The sequence below is a fragment of the Chrysochloris asiatica genome, unplaced genomic scaffold (genome assembly GCF_000296735.1).
Source record: "Chrysochloris asiatica unplaced genomic scaffold, ChrAsi1.0 scaffold00337, whole genome shotgun sequence".
NCBI classification, from domain to species: Eukaryota; Metazoa; Chordata; class Mammalia; order Afrosoricida; family Chrysochloridae; genus Chrysochloris; species Chrysochloris asiatica.
In genome coordinates, this window is record NW_006408855.1 from 243,122 (window position 1) to 261,673 (window position 18,552).

At 46.0% G+C, this 18,552-nt stretch overlaps 1 protein-coding gene across 1 annotated transcript in view; it reads left to right on the forward strand.

The window, feature by feature from the left end:
• Positions 1 to 18,552, forward strand: part of CEP250 (centrosomal protein 250kDa) — a 60,548-nt gene that overhangs the window by 25,945 nt on the left and 16,051 nt on the right. Inside the window, exons 13-24 of the mRNA XM_006875703.1 lie at positions 95 to 241; positions 1,514 to 1,744; positions 4,940 to 5,133; positions 5,534 to 5,661; positions 5,870 to 6,039; positions 8,317 to 8,484; positions 8,828 to 8,962; positions 11,450 to 11,593; positions 12,156 to 12,289; positions 13,744 to 13,882; positions 14,987 to 15,329; positions 16,122 to 16,243. Coding sequence (XP_006875765.1) covers positions 95 to 241; positions 1,514 to 1,744; positions 4,940 to 5,133; positions 5,534 to 5,661; positions 5,870 to 6,039; positions 8,317 to 8,484; positions 8,828 to 8,962; positions 11,450 to 11,593; positions 12,156 to 12,289; positions 13,744 to 13,882; positions 14,987 to 15,329; positions 16,122 to 16,243 — 2,055 coding nt within the window. The remainder of the gene's footprint in view (positions 1 to 94; positions 242 to 1,513; positions 1,745 to 4,939; positions 5,134 to 5,533; positions 5,662 to 5,869; positions 6,040 to 8,316; positions 8,485 to 8,827; positions 8,963 to 11,449; positions 11,594 to 12,155; positions 12,290 to 13,743; positions 13,883 to 14,986; positions 15,330 to 16,121; positions 16,244 to 18,552) is intronic.

Sequence of the window (18,552 nt, forward strand, 5' to 3'; positions counted from 1 at the left end):
TGTACAAAGAAACTAGCAGATTCTTCGGATGTGAATGATTTACAGTTGTAGGAAAACCACAAATTGGAAACTCTTGAACCCTCTTTGGTTTTAGGCGGAACAGTCCATTGCGGAGCTGTCGAGTTCTGAGAACAGCCTAAAGGTAGAGGTCGCTGATCTTCGGGCTGCAGCTGTCAAGCTTAGTGCCTTAAATGAGGCTTTGGCCTTAGATAAAGTTGGACTCAATCAACAGCTTCTCCAGGTGAGCAATGATTTCTCTGATCCTTGGGGTAGAGCCGAGCATTGTCAAGGACACACCAGTGACAGCTGTAACTGCTGCCCTTGACAAAGAAGAGTCCCCAGATGGATCAGTCTAAGACAGATCCACTCCCAAATGTAGTCCTGACATGAGTAAAAGGAGCATTTATACTGCAAAGCAGAGCAAGATTGACCTTAAACCAAAACCAAACCCATTGCCATCTTGTTGAATTCCAACTCATAGTGACCCTATAGGACAGTAGAAGGAGCCTTGATAGCATAGTGGATTATGAGCTGGGCAGCTAACTGCAAAGTCAGCAGTTCAAATCTACCAGTCACTCCTCGAGAAAAAGATGAGTCTTTCTGCCCCCGTAAAGATTTACATTCATGGAAACCCTATACAAGGTCACTATGAGTTGGAACTGACTCAGTGCCACAGAACCACCACCATCATAGGACAGCAGAACTGTTCCACATAGGGTTCCCCAGGCTGTAAATCTTTATGGAAACAGACGGCACGTCTTTCTCCCACTGAACAACTGTTGGGTTCAAACTACCCACTGTTTGGTTAGCTGCTTAACACTTAACCACTTGTGCCACCAAGCCTCCTAAGATTGACCTTAGCCATAAAAATATTCCCTTCCCAACCTCAAAAACAAAACCACCTGTGGACTTTAGGGTGTATCATGAGGATTTAGGGTCCATCATGTAGGATAAGCACTGAAACACAAGGTCAATTTGAACCACAAGGTTGACGGTTCAAACTCACCAGCTGCTCCTCAGAAAGCCCATACAGGGTTGCTATGAGTCGTAACTGACTTGATGGCACTCAACAATAACAACATGAGGACTAGGAATGAGCCCCATGTTCTCTGGAAGGAAGGCGATGTAGTTAGATTTTTAATCCTGTTGCATGAGATACCAGCCATCACCAGAAAAGACCTATCAAAGAATCATCTCTTTTCAGGATGCAAATTTAGTATATCTCCTTATTCCTGCTCCCTTGAGCCCCAGGAATGCTCTGTGTTCCCTTTTACTGAATTCTCTGAGAGCATGATTTTGCCTTTTGATCTCTATCCTCAGCATCCAGCCTATCAGTACTTGGAATATAGGCATTTGTTCAAGTGAGTGGGTTCTCCCTCTCTTATAAACACTCTTGTGTTCATCTTTGGAAAAGAGATTCAAATATTATTTGGACTTCGGCCTCAGAACCTGATCCTAAACTGTAACCATTTGTCTTTGATGTCCTTTTCCCCTTACCCTTGTTGGTCAGTAGTTAGAACTGGAGAACCAGTCCATGTGCGGCAGAATGGAGGCAGCAGAGCAGGCAAGAAACGCTCTTCAGATGGACCTGGCAGAGGCAGAGAGGAGCAAGGAAACCCTGTGGGAACAGAAAACTCACCTGGAGGCACAGCTGCAGAAAGCAGAGGAGACTGGGACTGAGCTCCAGGCAGCTCTCCGGGGCATCCAAGAAGAGAAGGAAGAAATTCAGGGGAAACTACATGAGGTAAGAAGACAAAACAGACTAAATGCTGTCACCTTAGGACATAATGCATGCTCATTCTACAAAATCAGAACACTATAGTGATGACTCTAGAAATGAAAGTCTCACTTTCTAGGAATGACCACTGCTACTGATTTGGGATATAATCTTCCCATTTTTTTCCAAGATAAAATGTGTCAGCAGGCCCCAGATTACCAATGAGTTCTGTTGCTAATCTGTCTCTAAGTCGAATTTGTATTTAAGCCAGAACAGTTACATACAGTTCACATCTAAAGTAGTCAAATGCTTGCCTTAGTATATTGTACATAGTGTACCTTTCCATGCATAAAAACATTAAAAAACACTTTGAGTTACACTAAGCTTCCTCTAACATAGTAATCAGTAATAATTGTTGTTGTTGTTGTTAAGTGCCGTCGAGTCGGTTCCGACCCATAGCGACCCTGTACAGGGTTTCCGAGGGTGTAAATCTTTACGGGAGTAGAAAGCCTCATCTTTCTCCCGCGGAGCGGCTGGTAGTTTCGAACCGCTGACCTTAAGGTTCGCAGCCCGATTCGTAGCCACTACGCTACCAGAGCTCCTTTCAGTAATAATAGTAGTGTTTTAATGTGTGCTGCCAACAGAGCACCTGTTTGTTTTGAACCATTGTGGTGGTGGTGGTGTGCTGTAGAGTCAGTTCCAACTCATAGAGTATAGGCTTTCCAAGGCTGTAAATCTTTATGGGAGCAGAAAGCCTCTTTTGTGGAGAGGCTGGTGCAGACCTTTTAAAGATTAGCAGCCCGACTCATAATTCATTAGACTGCCAGGGCTCCTTAGGAACCATTTTGCATCCCTCGAATTTTTAAAATAATAGGCTTTACAAGTTTTGTCCATAACTACTATGTAAAATGTATGTGTTTTAATACATTTTTAATATTATTAATTATTGTTTTAATAATTAAGTGCTATTGTAATAGATATGGAGTCCTGGTGTGGTGCTGTAGGATAAGCACCCAACCTCTAGCTCAGTTTGAACCGTAAGGTTGGCTGCTCAAACTCACCAGCCGCTCCTTCAAAACCCTGTACGGGGTCACTATGACTTGGAACCAACTTGACAGCACTTCACAAAACAAAATGAAACATAATAGATAATAATAGCACACGTGGGTGGTTTTGACAAACTTATTTTCTCACCGTTTAGGAGGCTAGAAGTCTGAATTCAGAGCACCTGCTGTGGTGCTATAGGATAAGCACTGACCTGCCAATCGCAAGGTCGGCAGTTCAAATCCACCCACCACTCCTTGGAAACCCCTACAAAGGGTTGTTATGAGTTGGAACTAGCTCGACGGCACTTGACAACAATGAGCTCTAGGGGAAGGCTTCCTCTCTTCTGTTGGCTTTGGAGGAAGGTCCTTGTTTGAGCTTCTGCTCCTTAGTGATCTCCATGTGACTTGACATCTCTCCTCCCTCATCTCTGCTACTCTCCTTTGTTTGTATGAGCTCTTGTATCTCAAAAGAGATCCACCCACATCCTATTGGAATCCTTCCTAATTAATATAACAAAGACAACCCATTCCCAAATGGGATTATAACCACGGGCATAGAGGCTAGGATTTGCAACACATATTTTCAAGGGACACAATTAAATCCATAACACATATGCATCATCTATTAAATTAAATATAATTGTTTACAGTGATGGCTTTCCAGATTTTTAAGTTTTATTTTACTACTACCTTCTCTTAAAGATGTCCATGATTATCTCTTCTTCATATTAACCTAAAAAGTGGCAGCGCCTATACAAAGGATTGCTTGTCACCTGGCATTCTGTGGCCCCCTTCTTCACCAACCAGTCCTGCCACCTTAGCATCACTGCACTCTCCTCTCCTTGCTTTCTATAGCAATCCTTCTCTGCTCCCCACTCCCCTTACCCCCTGCCTCACACACCCCGGTTTGAGTTAGATGCCTCTCCTGTGCTCCAATAGCACATACTTATTTCAACCATCATCTCAGTATATATTTTTATCTGTTGACATGCTATCCCAATTTGGTCCAAAACTACTTGAAGGCAGGGCTATGTCTTTTTCTTATTCCTCCAGCTTTTTGCACAGTGAGTAACAATTAGCTGAGCCTTCATGTCTTAGTTATCTAATGCTGCTATAACAGAAGAACCCCAAGTGGATAACTTTCACAAACAGAAATATATTCTCCCACAGGCTGTGGAGCGGGACCAGCAGGGCCTCTCTGAGCTCAGGTAGGGCTCACGTCCCAATTCAGGACACTAGCTCTAGGGGGAAACTTTCTCTCACTGTTGGCTCACAATTTAGGAGGAAGGTCAGTGTCTCCTTTTATTGTCTGTGGACCCAGAGTTATTCCTTAGAGATCTCTATGATCTTGGCTTCAATCTGGCCCTAAGTCTAGGAGTTTCATAGCACAGGGACCTGCTCCCAGTTCTTCTTTCTTGATGGTAGTAGGTCCTTCATTCTCTACTTGCTTCTCTCTCCTTTTATCTCTTGTAAGAGGAAAGTAATATAGGCCACACCCCAGGGAAACTCCTCTCACATTGGATCAGGGCTATAACTTGAGAAAAAGGAATTACATCCCACTTTAATCCCCTTACAACTGATTGGCTGATCACATCATGGGGAATGATTATATCATTACATAACTGTTAAACCACTGAGAATCATGGCCCAGACAAGTTGACATATAATTTGGAGGGATACATTCAATCCATAGAACTCTGTGAAGTTTTTTTTAACCAATGGCCAGGCTCAAAAGTGGCCTTTTTCATGCCCTAGTAATTATTCATTATTTCTCTTCTCAGAGTCTCTTTCTCAGGACACTGAATCACTTTCTTTCTGGTGCTGTGTGTGTGTCTTACTTCTCAAGGTTAAACACTTCTTAGGGGCAGATCTAGCATAGGGTCTTGCTCATAGAAAAGCATGCTTTTGGACCTCTGGTGTAGCACTGTAGAATCAGCACTAGACTGTGAACCACAAGCTACTGCTGCTTGGAAACCCTATACAGGGTCGTTATAAGTCAGAACAGACTGGATGACTCTTACGAACAACTGGGCTGCTACTCTATGAGTTGATCTGAGAAGTAGATACATTGACTGGAGAGGGCAGTGCTCAGGGCTCATAGCTGGGCTCAGAATCTCTGAAGAGCTGACGGCTCTAACCTGGCCCCTACTGCAGCTCACCACTTTCTTCCCCTCAGGCGTGCCATCAGCAGGAGGCAGCCACAGCTCAGCTGGAACAGCTGCAGCAGGAAGCAAATCGACAAGAAGAAGTGCTGAGCAGGGCAGTCCAGGAGAAGGAGGCCCTAATTCGAGAGAAGGCGGCTCTCCAGGTGCGGCTGCAGGCTGTGGAGCGGGACCGGCAGGGCCTCTCTGAACAACTGCTGGGCCTCAGGTAGGGCTCAGACCCAGTTTAGCCAAGGGCCAAGCAGAGCTTGACAAGGGGTAGGCACATGGTTGGGTTTTAGAGGAGTTAGGAGTTTATAGTTGGCCCGGAGCATCCACAGTTAGATTATACTTAAAACCTAATTCTTCTTCATGAGGGCTAAGGAGTGCTGGTGGCACAATGGTTAAGTGCTAAGCAGCTGACCAAAAGGTTAGAGATTTGAACCCACCCAGCTGCTCCATAGGAGAAAGACCTGGTGATCTGCTCCTATAAAGGTTATAGACCGGAAAACCCTATGAGTATCACATAGGTTGCTGTAAGCCTAAAACTGACACACTGGCATCCAACAACAGCAACAGCAACCGAGGTTTGAAGGGTAAGAACTCTTCCTAATTTCTGAACCTCACAGCTCAGCCAAGGAGCTACTGGAGAGCAGTCTGTTTGAGGCCCAACAACAAAATTCTCTGATCGAGGTCACCAAGGGGCAGCTGGAGGTCCAGATTCAAACTGTCACTCAAGCCAAGGATGTGATCCAAGGTGAGAACCCAGCTGGGACAGGGCCTACCCCGTTCCAGGGCAATGTTGAAAGCCAAGCAGTGAGACACTATTAGGGTCTTTTTCTGGCTAGAAGCAGGGTCTCTATTGTTACTCCTTTGAGATAGATGGGGTGGGGTGGGGGGAATGTTATTAGGAGACAGGAGTGGAACAGAGGTTCAGAGACCTTGTCCTGATCCTGGCATCTTAGGGGAGGTGAGATGCCTAAAGTTGGAACTGGACACTGAACGGAGCCGGGCAGAGCAAGAGCGGGATACAGCAGCCAAGCAGCTGGCCCTGGCTGAGCAAGAGAGGCAGGCTGCCCTGCAGCAGCAGAAGGCAGCCCATGAGGAGGAGGTGGACCGGCTCCAGGAGAATTGGGTAGGTAGTAGATGTGGCTTCCCTTAAGTGAGTTCTCCACCTGCTGACTTTACAAGAGTTTACAATAGTAAAATCTGAACTCCTCTAGCCCCTCTTTTTAGTTGGCTTTTTTGGACTAAAGTGAAGATTGGGCATTCATAACTGTTATATAACTGTGGTATTATAGATTGCTGTTCTTAGGCATCTTAACAGTCCAGTGACTTATTCATAGGAGTCTTGGTAGTGCGATAACCACCTGACTGCTAACCAAAACATTGGCAATTTGAACCCACTCAGTGGCTCCATGGAAGAAACACGAGGCAATCTGCTTCCATAAGATCACAGTTAAGGACACCCTGTGCGACAATTCTATTGTGCTGCGTGGGGTTGCTATGAGTCAGATTTGACACCACTTATCAGCAACGACAACAGTTTATTCAGATTCATGAAAGCAGTGTTGATGGAGTGCTAACCAAGTGCCACCATGATGCTGGGGTGATGGGCACAGTGAGATCAGCCTAGACATAGTTCTCTGTACAGAGCTTCAAGGTTTGGGGGAAAACAGGTATTAGACAAATTAATACATAAACAAGTTGTTGTTGTTGTTAAGTGCCGTCGAGTTGGTTCCGACCCATAGTGACCCTCTACAGGGTTTCCGAGGCTATAAATCTTTACAGGAGCAGAAAGCCTCATCTTTCTCCCGCGGAGCAGCTGGTAGTCTCGAACTGTTGACCTTGCGGTTCACAGCCCAATTCATAACCACTACCCAAGTAAATGATTATAAATTATCAAAGTTCTACGAAAAAAAAAGAAATGGGTGTTATAAGAAAGAATAACAGGGAGATTTTGCATGGTTGGGGAAGGCCTCTCCAAAAAAGTGTCTTTTAAGCCGAGCTGGAAGGCATGATGGGATGGGGGCAGGGAAGTGTGTTCCAGATGGGATGAAAGAGCTTAGTGTGCTCAAGGAACTGAACAGAGGCCAGCACAGCCAGAGTGTGAGAGTGCAGGTCGCTGCTCAAGATGACGATGGAAAGGGTGGAACTCTAGAGGTATTCCATTACATAAATACATAATTATAGCTGTGTGTGCCTTGTCAAGGAATGGGGCAGGGAAATGCCATTCTCTTTTCATTCCATTTTTCCACCAACTTTTTGAAGCCTCCTCATACTAATGTGGTGGTGGTGGTGGTGGTGATGATGGTAGCTCTTCTACACTGAATGTTTTCTTGGCTCAGTGCTGTCAAAAGTGCTTTTGTGAATTTTCTCAATCCTCGCTGCAACCCTAGGTGGGCAGTACTGTTATGGCCAGTTTTATAGATGAGAAAACTAAGGCACTGAAATGATTAGACATTGACGTCACAGTAGTACTGATGGATTAGTCAGCCAGACTCCGGAGCTTAAGCTCATAGCCACAGTCCTGAGAGCTTCTGCTCTCAGGGATCTGGACTAGACTAGGAGACCAAGGAAGGCTTCCTCTGGGAGAACCAGAGTCCCCCAGTCCTGATGTCCTTGTGTAACGTGGGAGACAGCCTAGCTGGGCTCCAGTTGTTGTAAAGTTGATCCAGACTCCTGGCCACCTCATATACGTCAGAGTAGAACTGAGCTTTTAGGGTATTCAGTGATGAATTTGTTACGGGGTCAGGGGAGTGTGGTAGATTTCTTCCAGCGTACCTCTAGGTGAGCTTGAACTTTCAGCCTTTTCGTTAACAGTCAAGCATGTTTACTGTTTGCACTTCCTAGGGACTCACTAAGTAGGCTAAGCCTGGTTTGCGGGGAGGACAACTCTGAAGCCTTGATTAAAGGCACGTGGGAAGCTAAGAGCCAGAGTCTACTGCCTCAGCTCTTCAGCGCCATTGATCATGATGTGGTAACTTTAAAATAACATATTCATAGCTTCTTGTTGTTGTTAAGTGCCGTCAAGTTGATTCCAACCCATAGTGACCCTGTATAGGGTTTCTGAGGAGCAGCTGGTGGGCTTGAACCACCAATCTTGCAGTTTAAACAGCTTTGAAGTCTGGCGCATTAACCCACAGCGCCACACCAGGATTCCATTCACAGCTTAGGGTAGGAATAATTACACTTTAAAAATCATGTTTACATATATCATTTGATTTTTTATAAGTATCATTGGATTCTTATCAAATCTGGTATGATAGATAAGACCAGGACAATTAGCCATGCTTTACAGATGAGAAAAAAAGACTTAGAGGTGTATCAGAGTCGTACAGTTATTCCAATCCACTTCTTCGGCTGCTTCTTGCCCTTCTACTTCTAACAAGGATTTCCTTCATGTGACCAGGATAAAGAGCGCTCCTGGCGGCAGCAGGAGCTGGAGCAAGCTGTGGAGGGCCTGGAAAAGGAGAAAATGGAGCTGGAGATGAGGCTGAGGGAGCAGCAGGCAGAAACTGAGGCTATCCGGGTACAGAAGGAGGAAGAGCGAGCCCAGGCTGAGAGTGCCCTGTGCCAGGTGGGGAGCCCAGAGGGTTGGAGCCACATGTTCAGTCTATGGTCCCCCAGTCTGTGAGGGGACACTTCCAAGAGTGTCATTGCAGTCGGGCATGCATATCGCTAGTTACAGGGCTTACATACCACAGCATGTCCTGCTTCCTGAGGAAGGGCTCTCATTTACCACTTCCTGTCAGTTTGTAAACCAGTGGCAGTCTTTGCACTTCCTGGTTCTACATCAGTGACTTCAGACCTCTCTTCACCCTCCGTCTCTGCCCCATTTGCCAGAAGAGCCCTAGAACAGCAGCCATGTGAGCATGATAACCCCGACCCAATAAGCTCTTGGCCTTTCTGTCCCTTTCCAGATGCAACTTGAAACAGAGAAGGAGAGAGTGTCCCTCCTGGAGACACTCCTGCAGACCCAGAAGGAGCTGGCAGATGCCAGCCAACAACTGGAACGGCTGAGGCAGGACATGAAGGTTCAGAAGCTGAAGGAGCAGGTATGGAGGATGGTCCTGGGCAGGAAAGAAAAGGGAGCATCCATTGGTTGATTGATCAATGAGTACTTGTTTGGTACTTAAGCTCCAGGCCCTGTACTGGGTGCAACATGTGTGATAGGTACATGAAGGTCTAGCACAACAGGGAATGTAGCAGACCTGGTCCTGCCTTCAGGAAACTTACGTTCTAGTGGCAGAAACAAACAAAAACAGCAGATGTAAGAGAAAGTAAACAATAGGCTGTATTAAGTGCTGTGAAGGGAACAAATAAGATGGCATCACTGAGAGTGATTCAGAAGGAGCCGCTTTGGACAAGAGAGTGAGAGAAACAAAGCCTCACTGAAAAAGTGACATTTGTGCTGAGACTTGTAGAAGCCAGCCACAGGTCACATCATGGATAAACTTCGAAAATACGCTTGATGAAAGAAAGCAGTCACAAAAAACTACATATTCTATGCTTCCATTTATATGAAATGTTCATAAAGGCAAATCTATAAAGACCCAAAGGATTTTGAGACCTGTCCTTTGGACATGTTATCAGTAGGCACACAGTAGCTGTAACAAAAAGCTCAAGCACAGCAGTTGTGAGGATGGCACAGGACTGAGCAGTTTCATTAGTTTACTTAGGGTTGCTATGACTGGAAAGACTTGAGGGCACCTACCAAAAACAAGAACAACATAGAGAAAGAAAGTAGATAGTGGTTACCTAGAGCTGTGGGCAGGAGCTCTGGTGGTGTAATGGCTAAAGCACTCAGCTCCTAACCAAGAGGTTAAACCAACCAGCTTAAACCCACCAGTAGGCTCTGCAGGAGAAAGATGTGACATCAGCTTTCCTAAAGATTTATTGTTGTTGTTAAGTACCGTCAACTTAGTTTCAACCTATAGCAACCTTGTATAGGGTTTCCGAGGAGTGGATGGTGAGTTTGAACCACTGACCTTGCTGTTCAAACCAATTTTATGGTCTGGTGCTTACCATATGGCACCACACCAAGAATTTGCAACCTTGGAAATCCTATAGGAAGTTTTACTGTGTCCTTTAAGAGTTCTGGACTCCTGGTGTGGTGCTATAGGACCAACACTTGACTGCAAACCACAAGGTTAGCCGTTCAAACCCACCAGCTGCTCCTCAGAAATCCTATACAGGGTTGCTATGGGTCAGAAACGATTCAACAGCACTTAACAACAACATGTAAGTCCTGGTGTGGCACTGTAGGATAAGCAATGGACCACAAGGTCAGTTTGAACCGCAAGGTTGGTGGTTCATAACTCACCAGCCACTCCTCAGAAACCCTGTACAGGGTCACTATGAGTCAGAATCGACTTGAGGGTACTTGTCAGTAATCACAATACAGTCATGATGAATGAGCTGGAATTGACTCCATGGTAATGGACTTTATACTTTAGGACTGGGAGTGGGTGGAGGAGAAGCTAGGGAGTGACTGCTAAAGGGCAGGAGGTTTCTCTTTGGGGTGATGGAACTGTTCTAAAATTGACTGTGGTAATGATTGGGCAACTCCTCAGTGAATGTACTTAAACCATTGGATTGTATACTTGAAGCAAGTGAATTATATGTTATGTGAATTACATCCCAGTATTTTTATTGTTGTTCTTAATTAGTGCCATCGAGTCAGTTCTGACCCACAGTGACCCTGTATAGGGATCCCAAGGAGCAGCTGATGAGCTTGAACTGCCAACCTTGTAGTTGAAACCAACTTTGCAGTCCAGCGCATTAGCCCACAGCGCCACAACAGGACTCCACATTCCAATATAGCTCTTAAAAAATAGCCAAAGTTAGCCATTTGAAGGACACTGTAGGCAGACAAGGAGTCCTGATAGGGCGCATAGGATAAGCACTGGACTGCTAGCCCCTAGGTTGGTGTTCAAACACACCAGCTGCTCCTTGGAAATCCTATACAGGGTTGCTGTGAGTCGGGACCTACTCGATAGCACTTAACGACAAGAGCAGCGTAGGTAAAGGAACTATCCATCATAAGGACCCCAGGACAGACAGAAAGGGCTTGGAGAGTTCAGGGACAGGAAGAACAGGGCATAGTAAACTAAGAGGCAGACAGGAGTCCTTTGACAGTCAGTTGGCAGTTGAGTTCTGTTCTAAGGGCAGTGGGACATGCTTGGGTGATACTATTTCAAAGCTGGAATTAGACATGTTTTAATACATAGGTTTAAAATAACTTAGCCACTGTGTGTGTTTGTTGGGGATGATCAGGCTGTTGGCGATGGTCTGGGAAAGAGATGAGGACCCACACAAGGACCCTGACTGAGAACACCTGCTGTGCGAGTACTCTTAGTGAGAGAGGAAAGGGATTATGAGGACAGGGATTAAGGGGACTTCAGGTAGCAGGGCATCAAGGAAACAACACTGGTTACTGAACCCTCCTTCAACTTTTGCCAACCCAGGCTCAAAAGCCAGTATCATGCATGAAGGCCCCCGGAGAAGCCTTCCTCTGCTCACTGGTGCTTCCCTCTCGGCAGGAGATCAGTGTGATGCTGCAGACCCAGCTCCAAGAGACCCAGCGGGAACTCCAGGAGGTGGCTAAGCAGCACAGAGACGACCTTGCTGCTATCCAAGCAGAAGGCAGCATCCTGCTGCAGGATAAGATGGACCTGCAGAAGCAGGTTGCCTCCTTCTATCCACCCAGCCCCTCAGCCTTTCCCTAGCATGGCCAGGTTTCACACTCCCAGGGCCCTGGGCGTGGGAGGGGAAGGGTAGGCCGGAGAGCTTGGAGCCCTGCCATAGTAATAATATCTTTCTCTATAGTCACCACAGAGCGTAGGTTTGCTCAGGCAGTCCCACTTCAAGTGTTCTTCCCATCCTCCCCAGGTTGCTACTCTTTCTCAGAATCCTCCCATTAATGATGCTCTAATTATTTTTATAAAACTATAATCACTAAACACTTGTACATCACTTTACCTTTGGGTGTAGTTCCCTTCAGCCAAGACTTCTATCAGGCCTGCCTTTATACAGCATATGTAGGCTGTAAAGACAGATGAGGGGGCTGGATAATGCTGGGGACGGGGGTGGCTTGGCACAGCCAGAGGGATTGGTGGAGACTCCAGAGCATTGGAGATGGGCCAGCGACTCTGGTAAGCCGTGAAGGGCCATCACACCCTCAGTGAGAAGCGCTTTTCCACTGGTCCCTACCCTGCTGTCGTATTCTTCATGCCCTTAACTTTCCAGATGGAGGACTTGAAGTCTCAGCTGGTTGCCAAGGATGAGTCCAGGAGACTGATAGAACGGGAGATTCAGGAGAAGATAAGAGAGGTCCAAGAGTCTTGCTGGATTCAGAAGGAGCTGGAAAGAGAGAAAGCCAGGTAGGCCAGACAGGCTATGAGGTTGGCTTTTGCTTGTCTGTCTATAGTGGCCACTGTGAGGTGGACACTTCTTTACTCAGGTCACCTGACAGGGATTTCTTGAGCCTTTCATGTCTCCAGAGCTGGTGTGTGTCTGTAGCTGTGAGGAAACGACAGTCACTAATTTCATGGCTTACATTCCATTTAATCAATATTTAGAGACTTCTCATTGTGCACCAGGCACTGTGCCAGGAGCGGGAGACACAGTGTTGTCGTTCCCTCTGAAGAGTTTATAGGCTTGTGGGGAAGACATTAGTCAAATAATCCCCCAAATAAATGATTATAGATTACAGTGCATGCTATGAAGGAAAGAAGCAGGGTACTGAAGTAGAAATGAGAGAGGTAGTCAGGGAAGGCCTTTCTCAAGAGGTTGCATCTAAACTGAGCACTGAGGATGAAATGGAGCCACCCAGTCACAGAGGCCCTGAGGCAGATGAAAGCTTGGGTGTTTGGGCCAACTAAAAGAGGGTGGTGACTGAGGAGAGAGTGGCATCACCAGGCAAGTGCCATATCATTCAGGATTTTGTAGTTTAAGTTTGGTGGGAGACCATTGGAGGCTTTTAAGCAGAGATGTTGATTGGATCCATTTGATGATGTGTCAGAGGGACCGTAGGAGTCCTGGTGTGGCGCTGTGGATTAATATGCTAGACTGCAAAGTTGGTTTGAACTGCCAAGGTTGATGGTTCAAGCTCACCAGTCGCTCCTTGGAAACCCTCTACAGGGTCGCTATGATGGCACCGACTTGATGGCACTTAACAATAACAACAACAACAGAGGGACTGTAATGACGTGACACATGAGGAACAATATGAGACTGTTCAGAATGAGGACAGCATATGTTCTCAGGAGTATAGGAGTTTACAAAGGGACAGACCTGTTTGGTAATGAAGCTTGGTCAGGAACACGAGTTAGGTTGCTACAGATGTCCAGATAAAAGATGCTAAGGTTGAACCAGGGTAGGGGTAGTGGGAAAGGAGAGAAGATGGGCTTCAGAGTTAGAATGAATTTGGTTTAGTCATAGACCAGATGTGGACAGAATGCAGGAAGAACTCTGATATGGCCACGGTTTCTAGCTTGGGGCACTAGATAGGTAGAGTTGCCATTCACTGAGCCAGAGAACATCGTAGAAGGAAATGATTGGGAGTGGGAAGTTTGGGCCATGATGAGTTTGGGGTACTTAACTATACTTGGAATTTGTGTCATTAAAATGAAGTGTCAAATGCATGGATTATCTAAGGCAGTGCTTGGCACTCACTGGGTGCTCACTAAGTGGTGGCTGTTAGTGTTAGTACTCAAATCGCTATCATGACTATTTCTGTCTGCATTACTAATGCTGCATTTAGGAAAGTCAGATGAGAAGGTAATTCTTCCTTCCCTGAGACAATGGCCCAGCCTTCTGACCTCTCTCGTTTTAGCCTGACTCAGTCACTGGTGGAGAAAGAACAGAAACTCCTTGTCTTGCAAGAAACTGACTCTGTTCGACAACAAGAGCTGAGCTCCTTGCGCCAGGACATGCAGGAGGCCCAGGGAAAGCAGAAAGAGCTCAGTGCCCAGGTACTTCCTGCCCTGGTTATGAGCCCTCCCTCCATGGTGGAGGCCCCTTGTTGAGAGACCTCTTGTCTGATTCCATATTACAGAGGATGCTGTGACCTCAGTAGCCCTGGCAGAACAGGGTAGGCAGGACTGAGCCAGCATGGGGTCTTGGGAAGTTGACCCAGAGATCAGAATGACTCCACTGACACTGACAACCCAGAATATAGTTAGTGCCTAAGGGGGTGGAGCACAAGAGGGCCTGTGTCACACACAAGCCCATCAAGTGTGCTTGGTCTGGTTGACAAGATGAAATAGGGGCAATTGACCAAACAAGTACTATGCCAGGTCAGGGAGACAGCAGTAATTGGGCTTCCCATAGGCTCAGTCTACTCACAGTAGGACATCAGACCTTGGATGCAGAAGAAACATGGAGTCAGGAAGCGGGGAGAGTAGAAGCTAGACAGTAGATTATAGCTGTTATTAAGGACACTGTTCTAGGTGTTAGATAATTCTGGGTAAGACATCAGACCTTGGATGCAGAAGAAACATGGAGTCAGGAAGTGGGGAGAGTAGAAGCTAGACAGTAGATTATAGCTGTTATTAAGGACACTGTTCTAGGTGTTAGATAATTCTGGGTTTGACTTCCAGCACTACTGCCTCCCAGTTGTGTGAGCACTGGTTTCTTTATCCATAAGATAAGGGTGATAATCCTATGAGGAAAACCATGAGATGATGGATCTAAAGTGCCAGGAATGTAGTAAGCATTCAGCAAATGGTATTCATTATTACTGTGGCTGGTCAGTGTCATCTTTCAGAACAGAGCTCTAATCCTAGCTGAGAGCTGCCGTATCTACCAGACGAAACTAGAGCAGAAGCCCATTTCTGTAGCCTGGGCCCATGTATCAGGAGTCATGGTATGGCCAGTCAGTAGGTAGGGATCTACATCCTAGGTGTCAAATCTAGGGTAACACTCATTTCAGAACCCTACTTACCTGCGGGAGAGTAGAGCATGCTGAAATCCCTCCAGCCCTGATCAAGGTTTCCATAGAGATTGAATAAGGTCCAACCTGGAAGGAAAAAGGACCCCCTTCTCTGCTCATAGTCCCTCCACATCCTTCCTGGCAGGTGGAATTACTGAGGCAGGAGGTGAAGGAAAAGGAGGCTGACTTTCTGGCTCAGGAAGCGCAGCTGCTAGAGGAGCTGGAGGCATCCCGGATGACAGAGCAGCAGCTGCGAGCTTCCCTGTGGGCCCAAGAAACCAAAGGAGCCCAACTCCACCTGCGACTGCGAAGCACGGAGAGCCAGCTGGAGGTGCTGACTGCAGAGCAACAGCCCGGGCACCAGGCCCAAGCCCAGCTGGCCAGACTCTACTCAGTCCTGCAGCAGAGTTTAGGGTCCGGGTGTGAGACCAGACCCGAACTGAGTGGTGGAGGAGACTCTGCTCCCTCCTTCTGGGGCCCTGAGCCAGGTGAGGCAGCCACTCCTGAGCTCAGCCTTTGGGTCACACCTGGCTCCCAAAAGAGAGGCAAGAGGAATGTGGTTCCTTGGGCAAGACCACCAAGGTTCAAGCCCCAGATTTTGGAATTCCTTTCGAGTGAATCCCAGCTCTGTTAACTGATTGTTGTGTGTCTTGGGCAAATCACCTAGCTTCTCTGCACTTGATTTTCTTCAACTTTAAAATAATATTAAAAGTCCCATGAGTCCCTCAGTGGTGCAAATAGTTAAGCGCGTGACTGTCGGCTTCCTAAAAGTCACAGCCTTGAAATCCCTATGAAGCCGTTCTATTCTGTATGCATGGGGCTGCCGTGAGCTGGAATCACCCAGTGGCAACTAGCAACAGGTAAAGTACCCAATGTCAGGATTTTTCTGAAGAGTTAATGAGATTATAGCTGCAAACTAGCTCCTAGAGTTCCTGGTGTTGTTTCAGTGTCTACCATGATACTATGCAGCATCGTGCCTGGCACGTGTTATTGTTGTTAAGTACCATTGAGTCAGTTCTGACTCATAGTGACCCTGTATAGGGTTTCTGAGGAGTGTCTGGTCAGTTTGAACTGCCAACTTGTGATTAACAATCAAGTGCTTATCCCATAGCACCACACCAGGCCTGGCAAATGAGTATGCAGAAAAGACGTGAATGAACTGCTGAGAAAGGGTTCTTTGAGGAGAAGAGGAATCAGTAGCAAAACCAGGGCATGTCTTGGGAGTTATGGCTTTTGTTTTCATAAGGGCAGCCAGGTCAGGAAGTTTCTCCTTTTTTCAGACCAAAATGAAGCTAGGAGCATATTTAAAAGAGAGCCCCTCCTGACTGCTCTCTCAGCTGAGGCAGTGGCATCTGCCCTCCACAGACTTCATCAGGACCTGTGGAAGACTCGACAGGCCCGGGTAGGTTTTGCTGTTTTCCTTCCTGGATTCTTCACCTCCACCTAAGACTGGAGAAAAAGAATTCTGAAGCATTTTGACTTCTTTTACTCCTGAGATCAGATTCGGGTGAGTTCCACATCTACCACTTTCTACCTGCCAGTCATAAAAAAGCATTTGGATTTTTGGGGCCTCAATTTCATTTGTGAAGCCAGGCAGATCATTCCTGATTCACAAGATTGTTGTGACAGTTAAATGAGTGAGGGGCTGAATGAGTCCTGTTAGCTGTAAAACCCTTACAGGTATGTAATGTGTGTTGTGGAGTGAGTAAAAGTTTACAGGACAGATCATCAGTTTTTCATTCAACAGATCATAAACTTTGTTTCATTACAATGATTATAATACCCTCCTTATACTATCAGTTAACAGTGTTTCTCTTTATTCACTTTAATTTACACCTCTAAAGGGCACATTCTGCAAGTCAGCCTCCTGGCCACCAGCTCTTAATCCCTCTCTTCCCATGAATCTAGAGTCCTCAGCCGCTCCCCCTCTCCATGACTCCCATTTCTGCCTGTGTCTGCTTCTCTGGATAAGGTCCCACAGTCTGCTTGTGTTCTTATCCCTTGATGGTCTTAGGGTCCTCTGTTTCTGTACTGTAAGATTAACTACTCCCCTGTTTTTGTTACAAAACTTCTACCTTTACAATTGTGACAGTCACTATTAGTCATGATGACAGTTATTCACTATTGAATCATATGAATCTTATCCCCCATCGCTTTTCACCAGACCCATTTAGACAAAATGAAAACTATTTAGTGGGGACTTTTTCTCTCCCCCCCACCTACTCTTAAACTATACTCCCTCTTGAAACCTTGTAAGCCAGTTCTTTGTGCCTTTATCGTCCCTCATTTTAGGTAGCCAGTGTCTAAGTTACCCGCCCCTATCTAACCTGTGTACAGAGGGGATAGCATTGATACTTGATGTGAAGACTCCTTCCTTCTCTGTTGGTATTTAGAGTTACTACCTCCATGAGTATAGGTCAGGTTCATCAAATTGTAGCAATTTACCCTTGTTTCCTTTATTTAAAAAAATTTTTTTTGTAATTTTCCTCTAGTCAAGTTCTGATTATCAAGTCATCAAGGCTAGGTTAAATTGATACTGTCTGCAAGTTCGGGTGTTCTTATGCATCTCCCCTCACTTCATATCAGCTGGGTGCTTCACTTTCACCTATGTCTTTGTCCGTGGGCTCAAGTGTTCCCAGGTTAACCACACTTTGGACAAACCAGCCCTTCCTCTTCTCTCTCTCATCTCCAGGTTAATGGGAGTCAATGGACTGTGGTTGAACATAGCCCATTTCATTGCTGCCTTACCCCCTCTTCCACTCACCAGTAGACCAATGTGATCACCAGCAAGCTTACATGTCTGTTCATGTGTTCCCTTTGAGTTTCAGTCTTAGAGGGGAGTTTGTCCTGAAGGAACGTGATTGCTTGCCTTGATGGCTTCCTGGCAAACAGCTTGCTTATTCTTGTAGTAGCCAATCATGCTGACATTTTTGTTTTGGCTTTTTCCTGGTGCTGTTTCTTTGAAGTTGTATCTTCTGTTGCTCTAGCTGTTCCAGGCTGGTCTGCTTGTCATTGCTAGTGGGAATGTCCCACCTCATAAGGTTCTGGATGGGACTCAGGATTCCTCCTAAGGTCCTATACTCTGCAAAGGCTTTGCAAGAGTCCTATTTCACTGGACAAGTTCTAGAACCCCTTTAAGGTATTCTAATCAGTTATAGGCTGAAGATGGGCTTACAAGTTTTCTGTAATCATGTTTCCCAACATTCCTTTCTATCCCACTCAAGTGTCTATTTTACAATAGTAGGCAAAGGAAACTGATATTCATGAGTCAAGCATTTTAGCATTATTTCCCCCTCTTCAAACTATGCCTAGATCCCTGTATCACAGAGCCCTGTTGTTCCAACGTTGAGCATTTACCTCTGTCCCACTTAGGCCATGCAAGGTTGTTCCAAGGTTGAGCATTTACCTCTGTCCCACTTAAGCCATGCAAACCTGTCTCAGTGTTCCCCTATCTATCTTGTTCTTTTGCATCCTCCCGCTTCTTGATCAACTCTTCCCTCAATTTAAGACAGTCTATTTTATCCTGTAATCTACCTGACCCTCTCACCACCTGGATCTCTGTTCCTCTGTGTTTACCTTCTTTCACATTGTAATTGTTTTGGTCATAGACTGACCTCCCAGATCCTCTGTTCTTATCATTTTATTCTGTTCTTGACTCTTCCATTTGTCGATTGACTTCAGGGTTATGCTGCCACGTACATCATTCTCTGG